Source organism: Macrotis lagotis, chromosome 2 (genome assembly GCF_037893015.1).
Source record: "Macrotis lagotis isolate mMagLag1 chromosome 2, bilby.v1.9.chrom.fasta, whole genome shotgun sequence".
Classification (NCBI taxonomy): Eukaryota; Metazoa; Chordata; class Mammalia; order Peramelemorphia; family Peramelidae; genus Macrotis; species Macrotis lagotis.
The window spans coordinates 146920976-146934950 of NC_133659.1; the positions used below are offsets into that span (position 1 = coordinate 146920976).

General features: G+C 37.5%; 1 protein-coding gene across 1 annotated transcript in view; it reads left to right on the forward strand.

Moving 5' to 3' along the window:
* The first annotated feature begins 262 nt into the window (after positions 1-262).
* The window catches only part of NID1 (nidogen 1), a 111051-nt gene continuing 97338 nt past the window's right edge, over positions 263-13975 (forward strand). The window contains exon 1 of the mRNA XM_074222961.1: positions 263-674. Within this exon, the coding sequence (XP_074079062.1) occupies positions 423-674 (252 nt within the window). The 5' untranslated portion in view covers positions 263-422. The remainder of the gene's footprint in view (positions 675-13975) is intronic.

Sequence of the window (13975 nt, forward strand, 5' to 3'; positions counted from 1 at the left end):
ATTAACTCCCAATACTGAGGTGGAGAATGATGGAATTCAATGAGAACTCCGGAAAAAATACGGGGAGAAAAAAAAAGTAGAAAATGCACACTAGGAAGGGTCCCCAATTTTTTTTCCTTTAGAACAGCTGCTGGACATGGGGAGGGGTCGGAGGAGTGACCCTTCCTTCCTCCTTCCTATTGGTTCTGCTTCTCTGAGGTTGATTGGATAGATGTCCCTTTCCCCTCCTCTCTCCATGCCCCCTTTGGCTCTCCTCCCTTCCCCCGTTTGGAAGTTTCTAAAGTGGAGGCGCCTAGGGCTTGTTGAGGGGCTTCTGATCCCAGCTCGGCCGCGGGCGTCACCCTTCCTCTCGGCTGCTGGGGACCCTGCTCGGCTTCTAGGGCTCTGAAAAGTGTGGATTTCAAGGGCACTTTCACCGGGACATGTTGTCCCCCAGGGGTTTTGAGGGGAAGGGGGGAGAGATGACTGCATGGACGCGGGTTGCGCTACTGCTGCCCTTGGCGCTCCTTCTGCCCGCTGTGCCCGTGGACTGCCTGAGCCGGCAGGAACTCTTCCCTTTCGGACCCGAGCAGGGGGACCAGGAGCTGGAATCTGGGGACGACTCCATCTCCCCAGCCCTAGAGCTCCGCATGCGGATCCGCTTCTATGACAAATCCGACGTCTCCTCCATCTATGTGAGTACAGTCCTCGTGTGTGTGTGTGTGTGTGTGTGTGTGTGTGTGTGTGTGTGTGTGTGTGTGTGTGTGTGTGTGTGTGTGTGTGTGTGTGTGTGTTTTGGGGTCGGACGGTAAGGGAAGATGGGGAACGAAAGAGGGGGAATAGTCTGGGCAGGGGAGAAGCTCCTTGAAGCGGAGGTGAGACCCGACGTGGGCTCCTGGGGCAGCTTCGGGGCCTCCCGGGAGGGGGGCCCTCTGGGTCCCCTTCCCTGCCCCCGAGCTTGTGTGTTGCGCCGCTCCCATTCACCCCGGCTTTGCCTGCCTCCTCACTTCTTGGGAGCTGCCTTTCAACCGGTTTGCGCCGTCCAGGGAAGAAAGAGACCCGGGGGTCCCACTTTTCTCCCCTTAGTCACCCCTGTCTTCTGCTGCCCTCGAATTCCGGGCTGGAGTTTGCATCTCCTCCCAAAGAAAGGGCCTAATGTGGGGGGAACGTTGCTTGTGATTTTTCCATTGTCTGGAGAAGGGAGCACACGACATTCACTGTACGGTTTGTCCGTTGTTCGAGCCCAGGATTAAATCACCATCACCAGACTTAAACTCTGCCTAGCCAAGAGCTTGAGAACCCAGGGCCATGGTCAAATGCCACATGGTGGCCAGAGCATGGGAGGGCAGGGGCGCCGACACGAAGGGGTTAAGGCTGATTCTCTGCCCCTGGCTAATTAACTTGCAGAAATCTCTGTGGACTTCCTAGGACTGATTTTGGAGGTATTTTGTGCGGCTTTCAAGGTATCTCCTGGCAATGATTCACCTCCCTAAGTAGGTTTATTTTAAGAGCCCAGACAGCAGTATAATGGACTGAGAGAACCCTTGTGATCTAATTTCCTGTTGTATTGTATTGTCACCGTTGTAGGCCCTTAAAGAAGAGTGAAAGCAGGCGACCTTTAGAGTTCTAATGAACTTCAGGTCTGATGATGGAAAATCTGTTCAGGCTTCTATGAAACTCATATATTAGTTGGGTTTCCCCCTGTGAAGTGTTACGGATCCCACTCAGTCTCATCCCTTTCCTCTCCCTCTCCGGTGGATTTTGTATTCACTGCATGTGTTCCAGAAGGGGAGAAAATAAAACAAAACACACATACCATTGTATCCTGCCTGTTAAATGGAAGTGTTTTGTAAGAGGTCTGGTAGAACTCTGCCTTTGACAACGCCCACGTGTAGTTGATCTTTACATAAGAATGCTTAAGTCAAAACTCCCAGAGAGCTGACTCTAAGCAGGCATTTTTAGAGAACCCTCCAAGAGTTCTCTCTATCTATTGTTCTGTTGTCTGATCTCTAAAGGAAGCCTACTCAGGGAGATGAATCATTGCCAAGAGATAACTTGGAACTAGAGCTAGGAAGAGACCTTAGAGGTTGCTACATGGCCCAGGAGATCTAGCGAGATGGGTTTGGAGTCAGGAAAACCTGAGTTCAAATGTGACCTTAGCAGATGAGTAAGTTGCTTTTATCTCTGTTTGCTTCAATTTCCTCAACTTCAAAATGAAGATAATAATAGCACCTTCCTGCTGGGTTGTTGTGAGGATAAAATGAAATAATATTTATAAAATACTTGGCCCTTAATAGATGATTAATGAATACTTATTTCCTTCTATCATAAGAAACACAGTTTTAAATCTATAAGGTTATCCAATACAACTCTTTCATTATATAAATGACAAAAACTAAAGACCAGAGAGGTTATGTGACTTGCCCAAAGGTTACCAGGTTCTCTGGTTCAGTTTTGTCTCACTCTTTCATTTATAGATGAGAAAACTGAGGTTTAGATAGTCTCATAGAGGATCTGATAAAACTTTGTTTGCAAAACACATTGAATACATGATCTCCTTTGATTCTCATCACAACCTTGACCTGCAAGGTCAATAGACATTAGCATCTCCATTTTACAGAAGAGGAAATTTTCAATCAGAGCTTAAGCAGCTTGCCTGTTGTCACAGCTGTCAGAATTTGAACCCAGGCCTTTTTTTATTCCAGGACATTTTTTTTGTATGCCTCTTTCCTGTGGAATTAACCTAAAAAAATCTGAGAATGTTTTGGAAATAAGCCTGAGATTTGATTGTCTCCAAACTAAATTCCTAACATTCAGTTGCCTGAATGATGGTGGTGATGGTGGGAGGGTTTTTTTTTTATTTTTTCTATATATATGTGAGAGAATTCCAAACTCTTTTTTGAATATTGATAGTATATATATACTTATATGAACTAAATCTTTTATGAGCAGTGCTGAAAGTTTTTTGGTAACCTGAGAGGGAAGAGGATGAGGTTGATCACTCATTCTTCTCCAATTTGTTCCTAGGTCTCTTCTGAGTGGTCTACACAAATCTAAGGTATAATGAGGTGTAAGAGAAAGAAAATCTTATTCTCAATAAGTTAACAGTTTGGTTGAGGAGATACAACTAATACACTACTAATTTATAATGGTTCCAAGTACAGGAAAAATTCACTGTGAGTGTTGGTATGGACTGGAGTAGTTAGGGAAGATGTTATCTAGGAAGAAAGACTTAAGAGGGATCTTGAATAAGGCTAGATTCGAAGTAACATGGAAGAAGGAGGAGATTCTGGGCAGGAAGATCAGCATAAGTCTGGAAGCAGAAATAATTAGGTCATGTTATAGGAGACAGTGAAGACTGATTGTGCCTTTGAGGGATGCCAGAGATCATCTAATAGAATCCTTCACCCTGAAATTAAAGAAACTAACACAATCTGTCTAAAATCACACACTTAATAAGTAGCAGAGCCAGATTTGAACCTAGACCTGATTTCTGATCTAAAGTATTTTCTACATGTTGGGGGAATATCAGGATGTAAGATTATCTAGTTAAGATGAAGTCATTTGATAAACCAGTTTGAAAGTTAGGCAGAGGAATTTGGACTTCTGTAAGGGAAGATCTTGGGTCCTTAAAGACAGAATGAAAGCAGTGTTTTTGGAAGTTTAATTTGGAAGGAGTGTCTGAGATGGACTGCAGTAGGAAGAGACAGATGGTAGGGAAGCACTTTGGAGGGTGTTGGAGTAATCCAGGGCTAGAACAGGGGAGTGTTAATGAAGAAGAAAAGGAATGTGTGAATCCTATATACACTTCAAAGAAAGAATGACACAACACAATGACAAGCTAAATTTGAGAAAAGAATCAAAGATGGTCTCATTTTGGGTATGTGAGAAAAGATGGTGGTAACTTCAGAAAGGGAGGAATTGGAAAGGAGCCATGGTTTCAGACAAAAGGTGAATTCTTTTTTAGACTTGAGATTAAGGTCTTGCATGATTGGGCTTTCAAGTGGCGAGGTCAATTAAAAATTGAATTAGCAATTAGAAATATGAACCTACAAGTGAGATCTGTAAAAAAAAATGTGAGTTGAAACACCTGTATATTTAATGTTATTTATAAAATTACATAGTACATGCCACATGTAATGTCTTAAATTTAATATAGTGAAAATTAAAAGCAAGGAATATTTAATTTTTAATGAATTTAGGATTTAGAAAATTTAGATTTGAAGTCATCATTATGGTCTTGTTTTGTTACTTAGAATCTGTGTGACTTTAATAACATTGTTTAACTTTGGGTCTCATTTACTTCTCTTTAAAAATGAGTAGGTTGAAGTAGAAGGCTCCTAAAGTCTCTTTCATCTCCAAATCTATGATCTTCTGAAATAAATTGGAGGGATAAGCCATTCTGACAGAATTTATTCACTAGGCTTCTGCATTTTATTATTCTATATTCTTCACAGTATCCCAATATATGAAAATGGAAGGTCTAAGTTCAATCCCCTTAGACTGTGCTCAGCAGATGTGACTAACTTTTCTTTGGACACAAACCTATGTACTAAGGAAAAGAGGTCATGCATGGATACTGAATCACTGAAAATTCAGATGGGTTCTACCACCTTGATCAATGGCCAGTGATAATAGGTCAGCGAACTTGATTTTGTTTCCTGGGGAAAATTCTAGAATGGATCATTAATCATCAAAGAGATGATTAGTGAACATCTAGAAAATGAAGTGTTGATTACAAAGAGCCAAGATAGCTTTATCCAGAACAGGTCATGACAGACTAACCTTCTTTCCTTTTTTCCCCACAGGGGTATGAAACTGTCAGATGAGGAAATGCTATGAATATAATTTATCTAGATTACAACAGTGTTTTTATACAGTATCTTTTACTACTCTGGTGAAAAAGATGGGGACCAGATGATAGTATACTCTGATAAATTTGGTACTAGTTGAAGTGTCAAATTCAAAGAGTACATATGAATAACCTGAATGATTTAACATTTTTATTGGTGACTTGGTTAAGTCACCTATATTTTGGGTGTGTGTGTGTGTGTGTATATATATATATATATATATATATATATATATATATATATATATATATATATATATATCTTTGTGTTGTTAATCATCTTTCAGTTGCATCTAACTTTGGGACCCCCGTTTGAATTTTCTTGACAAAGATACTAGAGTGGTTTGCCATTTCCTTCTCCAATTCATTTTATAGATGAGGAAACTGAGGCAAGCAAAGTTAAGTGACTCTCTGTCTACCTGTCCATTTGTTTGTCTATCTATCTCTGTCCATCTGTCCATCTATCTATGTCTGTCTGTCTGACCATCTGTCCATCTGTCTATCTATCCATCTATCTATCTATCTATCTATCTATCTATCTACCTACCTACCTACCTACCTATCTTTCTGCTTTACAGATGACATAAAGGTGGGAGTGAGAGCTGTATGTAAGAGTGGAGAATCAAAAAGATTGGGTTGATTCTTACAAGATGAAATTCAATAGGGACATATGCAAATTGTTTGACTTGAATACCATTCTCTAAGTCAGTGATTCTGTGGGATGAATGCTCACAGAATTCATCTTTAAAAAGCTGGAAATCTATTTGTTACCTATTCCTTACCCTCTTTTTTCTACTATATCTGACTATTGTTTCTTCTATATTTCTGACTACTTTATCTTTGAAAAACAGACATTCTGCTCCTCCTAGGTATCAACAGAAGACAGATTGTCTTTATTACTCTGCAAGTCATATTTCTTCTAACTACAGTTTCTTTAGATTTTTATGGGTGATGTTTTTCAGATTGATTACTTTTAAGTCATCACAGTTACTTCCTAAATCTAGGATCTCATTGTATGTTTCTTACTTTGCACATAGCAGTATAACACAATTTAAGATGAAAAGGAAACAGTCTCATTTTTATATCAAATTTTATAGCAAAGGAAACAGGCTCAATGAAATTAAATACTTTGTCCAAGGGGACACAGATCATAAGCACCAGAGTAGAGATTTGAATCTAGGCATACTGTCACTAATATTTTCATCTACTATCTTTGTTTAGTAGCTAGCTTTGAAGTATTGTTTTAAGGTTTTGCAAAATATTTTATATATCTTATCTCATTTGATCCTTACAATAACATTGAGCAGTTGCTAATATTATCTATTTTATTGTTTTTCCTTAGAGGATCATGGTATCATGGAGGTGATACTTTGACATGAAAGTGAATTGTATTTAAGTGAGGAAGGACTGTGTAAAATCACTTGCCTCACTTTCTGCTTTAGAGCCATCTGGATCTGAATGACTGGAGATGGCTCTGAATACGTTGGGAGACCTTGGCTTTTTTAAGCTATGATCTTTAAAAGCTTGCTATTTGACTGACATAATATCCATTTAGTGATTAAGGCTAGATAAAAAAGAAATGAGGCACATAGGTCTCTTGAACCTAGTCAAAAAAAAAAATCAGTCTGGGAGGAGAAACCCCTCAGAATTTCTGGCCAAAACAGAAACAATTGCAATTTACATTCACTTATATCCAACTGGGACTCAAAACAATCACCCTGCCTTTCCTTCTCCTCCTCACCTCTTCTCTCCTCTTTCCTTCTTTCCTTCTCCCTTCCTCTCTCTTCTTGGGGTAATCTGCCCAAAGGAATGTAAATTCTTATTGCCAAAACCTGGCTAGATAGCTTGGGTTTACAGGCTCCTTTCTGGTTCTCATCAGTTGGTCAATAATGGTGCCAAATTGTCCTACTTGGTCATTTCTATTTTTCAGATAAAGAAACTGAGGCTCTTGGGGAGGATTAGAACTAGGTTAGTCAGTTAATAAACATCTCATATTCTATTCACTGTGCTAAGTGTTGAGGATAGGTAAAAAGGCAAAAGAGTCCCTACCTTTAAGAAGTTTATAATCTAATGGGAGAAGACAACAGAAAGGAAGCAGAATAGGGGAGAAAGGTACTGTTTACAGGGAATAATGAAATCCAGAATTGTGTAGCCCAAAATGATACAATAAATGGCTTGTCCTGAGTACCCTCCTTAAGTGGAGAATCTGGGAGGAACTGCCAAATGTCCATCCTTCACTTAAAGGGAGGGAAGGATCAAGGGGCCCCAAGGGTATGGGTACTGACTACAGTCATTCCAAGTCCAGCACTCTTATCTATGATGTTATCAGTTTGCTTCCTAAATAATTTCTCTTCTGTTTTTCACTGCTTCAACCCATCTTCCTACACGGTTACTGGAAACATCCTTCAACTACTTATTACCTCTCAACTAGACTATTGCAATAGTTACCTAATTGGTCTTTCTCCTAGCCTTTTCCGTCTCTGATCCATCCTGTTAAATGTATATTCTTAAAGCACAAATCTGACCATGACTCTCACCTGGTCAAGATTCAGTGGTTCCTTGTTACCTCCCAAACAAAAAACAAGTTCCTTAAGTTGATATTTAAAAAGCTTTTCAGACTTTGGTACTAACCTATCTTTCCAAACTGATTTCATATTATACTCAAATTCTGTGGTGTTTTTTGTTTTTTGTTTTAGGTTTTTTTGCAAGGCAAATGGGGTTAAGTGGCTTGCCCAAGGCCACACAACTAGGTAATTAAGTGTCTGAGACCGGATTTGAACCCAGGTACTCCTGACTCTAGGGCCAGTGCTTTATCCATTACACCACCTAGCCGCCCCCCAAATTCTGTGTTCTAAAGAGTTGATTGATGAACATATAGAAAGGGAAGTGGTGATTACAAAGAACTATCCAGAAAACATTTTGCCGTACTAATCTCATTTCCTTTTTTTTTTTTTTTTTTTGCACAAGGCAATGGGGTTAAGTGGCTTGCCCAAGGCCACACAGCTAGGTAATTAAGTGTCTGAGACCGGATTTGAACCTAGGTACTCCTGACTCCAGGGCAGGTGCTTTATCCCCTAGGCCACCTAGCCGCCCCTGTCATTTCCTTTTTTGACAGGATTACTAAACTAGTAGATGAGGGGAATGCTTGCATGCAGTTTACTTAGATGTTAACAGAGTTTTTGACAAAATATCTCATATTCTTTTTTTTGTGGGGAATATACAACAGTTGAATTCAGAATTAGCTGGATGACTGGATTCAAAAAGTCATTGTTAATGATTCAGTGAGAGTTACAATAGAGTATACCAAGTAATTTGTCCTTGGTCCTATGCTATTTAGTCTTTCTTAATGGCTTGGAAAAAGGCATAGATTGGGTAATGTATGTGTGTGTGTGTCTGTGTGTGTATCTGTGTCTGTGTTCTGTGTGTCTGTGTAGTGTTGAGTTCTTGCATCCTCTTTCTGTTCTAGGGTTTTCATCAAGCTAAATATATGTTTCATTTACAATTATATTGATTTGAAACTGAAGAATACAAAATCTCATTTTAAGAATTCACATGCTTGTATTTAACTTTTTTAAAAGCTTAATTGAAAGAAAAAACTTCAGAATGGAAGTGACTTTTAAAGGGAAAAGACTAGCCTAGTCCCTCATCTGACTTTTTAGTGTGGTCAGTTGGGTTTAAACAATTGTAAAATAAGTGACTCCAGCTGTTAGTCATTAGACAAATTTTCAACTTTTGAATCCTTGACCTATGAAAACAGGGTAAAGAGTAAAGGTTATTTAAAGGTGTTTAGGGTTGTTTATGCAAGTTTTGGAAAATCTCATTAATTTTGATAATTTAGACTACATAAAGCTTAACTTTGTTAAGGAAATACGATTTTGTGGTATAAATTAATAACATGAGTTAGATTTCAGAGTACTTTAAAATTCTAAGAATTATTTTTAAATATGTTGTAACAATTTATTTTTAGGTGACTATTATTTTACATATTTATTCAGTAAAGTAAATCTAAGACCATAACTAGATTGTATTCAGTTTTTTGAGGTGATACCTTAACAGATGCTTAATGTTGCTTGAGATGAATAGTATAGTAGAAAGAACATTAATTTGAGTCAGAAACTGAATTTGGAGTCAATACTTAATACTTAAAAGATGTATAATCCAAGTAAGACACTTTGTCTCTCTCAGAGAAACATTTTCTATTTTCTATTTTTCCCATTTTCTATTAGTGTATCTCACTGAGAGGCAATGGGCTATAGCAGATAGAGCACCAGTCTTGAAATGAAGAAGACCTAGGCTCAAATCCTGTATTTGACAAATATTGATTGTGTGAACCTGGACAAATACTTAACTTATTAGGACTCTAGGTAACTTTAAAGCTATAAATTGCAGAGAAGGGGCCAACGACATTTGGTAGTGGGAATTTCTCCTTCTCAGCTCCTCATACCAATGAAACTACAAGTCCAGTCCCTTTTGATTACCAAATCTAATAGCTTTTTCTTTGCCTTTATCATTATTAACCTTTGATAAATCTCCCTCTTTTCCTTGATATTCCTCTTCTTTTTAGGTTTTTGTGACATCATGTTGTTTCTCCTCTTACTTATAGCTGAACTCTCCTTTTCTATTTCCTTTGCTAAATTTACATCCTAGTCATGCCTGTTTCGGTGATTCCCAAGATCTGTCTTAGGCCCCCTTTTCTTCTCCCTCTATATTATTTTATTTGATAATCTAATCAGTTCCCATAGATTCAATTATTGTCTCTATACTAATGTTTCTCACATCTACCTATCTAGCTAACCTCTTTGACCTCCCATGTCTCATTTCCAACTGACTATTACAAATCTCAAACTGGAAGTGACATAGGAACCTGAAATTCAAAATGATCCAAACTGAACTCATCTTTCCCCTTTCTCCTTCTGAACTTTTTTTTATTATAACTATAGTATATATAGTATGTATAGAAGTATAGTATGATAGTTTCACCATCCTCCTAGATACCCAGAGGTCTCTCCCCATTCCAATCTATCATCCTCACTTAGCTATCAAATTGATCTTCAAAAAATACAGGTCTGACAATAATATTCTCCTATCTAATAAACTCTAGTGGCTTCTCATCACTTCCAGATCAAATATAAAATCCTCTGTTTATCACTCAAAGCCCTTCATAACCTGGATCCTCTCCTACCTTTCAATCTTCTAAGACTTTATTTGTTCCCATAGACTCTTTGAATTAGTGACTGTGATCTCTTTGCTATTCCTTAATAAAACCCTCCATCCCCGACTTCTGGCATTTTCAATGTCTGTTCTCTCTGCCCCCCCATCCCCACCCCACCACCACCCCCTTTAGTATTTCTTTCCTCATTTTCATATCCTGGGTTTGTTCCTTCAAGTCACAACTAAAATCTCATTTTCTGCAAGAAGCCTTTTCCAGTTTGCCATAATGCTATTGCCTTCTCTCTGTTGATTACCTCCAATTTATTCTGTCGAAATTTATTGTTAGCAGTTGCTAGTAACCTTATTTACATGCCATTTGCATGCTTTTCCCCTTTTATGCTTTTGAGATTCTTTAAGAGTGCATACTTAAAAAAAATCCAAAACTTTCATTTTATCTCTAATGCTTAGTACTTGTCACAAAGAAAGTACTTAATAAAGGCTTATTAAGTAGCTGACTAGGAATCATCAGTAATAAGAGAAATACAAATTAAAATATCTTTGAGGGTCCATTTCACATCTATGTGGTTGGTAAACATTTTTTTTTAATGAAAATGGAAATTGTTGAAGAGACTTGGAGAAGATGGACATTGGTAGGGCTGTGAATTTATCCAAGAAACTAATTTAGAACTAAACCCCAAAAGTCACTATTCTGCACATAGCTATTGACCTACCAGGCATATTACTTCCAAAGAGGTCAGAGACAGAGGGGAAAGTATCCATAAGGACAAAATTATTTATAGTAGTACCTTTTAATATGGGAATGATGATGTTGTGTTATCTTGAAGCTCATGACATCAGGGAGGTGATGCCATGACAAACATATGAATTGAATTTGAGTGAGCTCTCCTCCAGAGCTGTCTGAGTCCATGTGAATAAGGGCCATCTCCAGAACCAGGAGAATGAGTTATACAGTGAGTACTACAATATTAAAAAAAAAAAAACACCTTTGAAAGACTTAAGAACTCTGATCAATGTAAAGACCAGTCATGACTTTAGAAGACTGATGATGAAACATATGGCCTACCTCTTGGTAGAGGATGGATGAATTAGTGGTACAGAATGAGATCTATTTTTTAGATAAAATAAACATACAAATTTTTGTGCTTGACTGTCTTATTTGTTACAAGGGAGAGTTTTTCTTTGGGAGGGCTGAAGTATGTGGTTATTAAGAATTCCATCATACCCCCCCCCCCCAAAGGAGAAGAAAATGTCACAGGACCATGGGATCACAGATTTTGAGATAGAATGAAACTTGGAAATCCATCGTTTTTCAGGTGGGAGAATTGAACCCAAAGAGGGGTTTTTCCAGTGTTACACACTCATAAGTGGCAGCAGAATTTGAACCCAGATCTTCAGATTCTATATCTCACTCTTAGAGACATAGCATGGCATAGTGGAAAAGGCTCAAAGCAACAAACGAGAAAAAAATATTCAAGAAACATTAAAAAAATTGAAGAGTAGAAAAGAAAGTTTAGAATAGGACAATAGATCAGTTTTATTAATATGTTCAATTTAACATAAGAATTGGAACTAAGTAATTATATATTATCTCATTTTATTCTTATAACCACCCCATGAATTAGGTAAAGCAGTTATTTTTAAATCCCAGTTTTTTGGATGAGAGAACTGAGACTCAGAAATTTAATATGCACTTAAAATTATGTTATAAAAGTTCATAGTTTCACAGTTTGTTATTTTCTAATCTTAGTCATTGAAATATTCATGTTTGCTGGGTATTTTTTTTAACCCTGAGAAATCAAAAAACAGGGATGAGGAGAGAGAGAATTCCAGGTATGGAGGAAAGCCAGTAAAACTGAGTGGAGTTGGGAAATTGATAGTCTTGTACAAGGAACAGCAGAGAGGCAAATTTCAATGGATGGCAGAACAGAAGGGAAGAGTAGGGGGAGTAAGATGTAAAAAAAAAAACTGGAAAGGGAGGAAAAAACAATTATACTATTGATAACTAGGGAGAGAACAACAGTTCCAGTTGAACTACAATGTCAGAAATCATACTGCAGACAATTAAGAGAGTGAGAGGAAACAAAGTAGGGGTATTTTTATATAGTTGTTGATAGTTTACATTTTACTACTATTTATATCTTTTGGTCATTTTTCAGTTGACAACTGATTCTTATATTTATATATATCTTTTAATACCCTTGGATGTAAGGCCTTTAAATTTTATCTTATTAGTTATGATTACTGTTCCAGTCTGTTGAGATATTCTGTAATCCAACTTTGTATTTCCATATTCCTATGATCTATTTCATATAGTTACTCCTTCAATCATAATCCCTATCTATGCCATTTCTTCCTGTTCTTAAGCACACCCTCTCTTAAAAGTTCATGCAGGAGGTTTTCCTCTGAGTAAAGGTAGGTAAAGCAGTAGGTAAAACACATTTTGTAAGTCCTTATGCATCATAACACCTTCCTCTTATTCCTGTCTTATTACATGATCAGCTGACCTCTTTCTGGCCATACGTTTCCTGGATAATCCTTTTTTTCCTTGTACAAATCCTTGTAGGTGATTCGCAAACTACTCATACTCTACAAAAATTCTCCTTTGCCCTTTCAGTCATTTACAATTTTGATTCCTTGGATGTTATGGTATTCCATCTAGTGTTTGAAATGTGAGTTTTGTATCCAAGAACATCTTGGGATGGTTGAAAGCACTGTGTTATGCCATTTCCCATAGGCAATCCAAGATCTCTTAGATTCAGTTCTGGTCACAACTCATGAGACTTCTGTAGAGCTTGTCCAAAATATATTTATTAATGTATTATCTTGATGGACTGCTCATTCAAGTGTACATTGTAGTCTGAATAACAGGTATTCTTCATCTATTTGGTTCTTCCTATGTGACTTGAGTGACCACATACTTCATTCACTTATTTATACTTTTCAGTCAATTGTGTGACTTAGAGCCAATATGGTTTGTTGTAGAAAATTATATTCAAGAGTCTACTTCCTTTTCATCAAGAATAAAGTTGGTAAACATGTAGATCATTCTCATAGAGAGTTTATAAACTCTATAAAGAGTTTATAGAGCTGTTACATAAGCCAGTGTTATTATGCTCTATCAATCACTATTTGGGGGTAACATTAAATCTGTCTTTTTTTCCTAATCATTCAATATCTACCCTTCTTTGGTCATTTCCAATACAGTTTTATTCTATATGTACTTGGTCTGGTTCAACCATTCTTCATTACTTCAACTTGTCAAATGCTATCTCCAGTTTCTCCATGATTTAATGTTTGTAAAGTGCTTTGTAATTCCCCAAAGTTGATCAACTATTATTTCCTTGATCACATTTGGTAATGAAATGATTTCATTGTCATCAATGAGGAGAATAGAGACTCTGACCTTAGAGTCTCTGACAACTTTTTTCCATTCTCATTTTGGGGGAAAGGAACAAGGGGAAGGGAATAAGCATTTATGTTGCTTCTACCATGTAAGTACTTTGTAAATATTATTATATTTAATCCTCAAAACAACCTTGGAAAGTAGGTATTGTTGTTATCTCATTTTCTTGTCACTTAACAGAGGTTAAGTGACTTGTCCAAGGGACATACAACTATTAAGCAGTAGGGGTCATATTTGAATTCAGAACTTCTTAACTCCAGACCCAGTTGTCATACCATCTAGATCTTACCTAGAGACATTTGATAATCATTGGTTCATCTATGTCACCATCTAAGCCACTGATTATAAATGTTTATCAGAATACTGACAAGAGAAGAATAAATACCTAGGCAATGAACTCGAGATATTCCACTAAACTCTGAGATTCAGTCTCTTCTGAATCAATGGAACTGTTTTCATCTCTTCATTTTTGACAAATTGTGCAAGATTTTTGCCAAAATGCTTTGCTGAAATCTGGGAACATTATATCTGTGTCATTTCCCTTATCTATTAGGTTACTAAACTTCTTT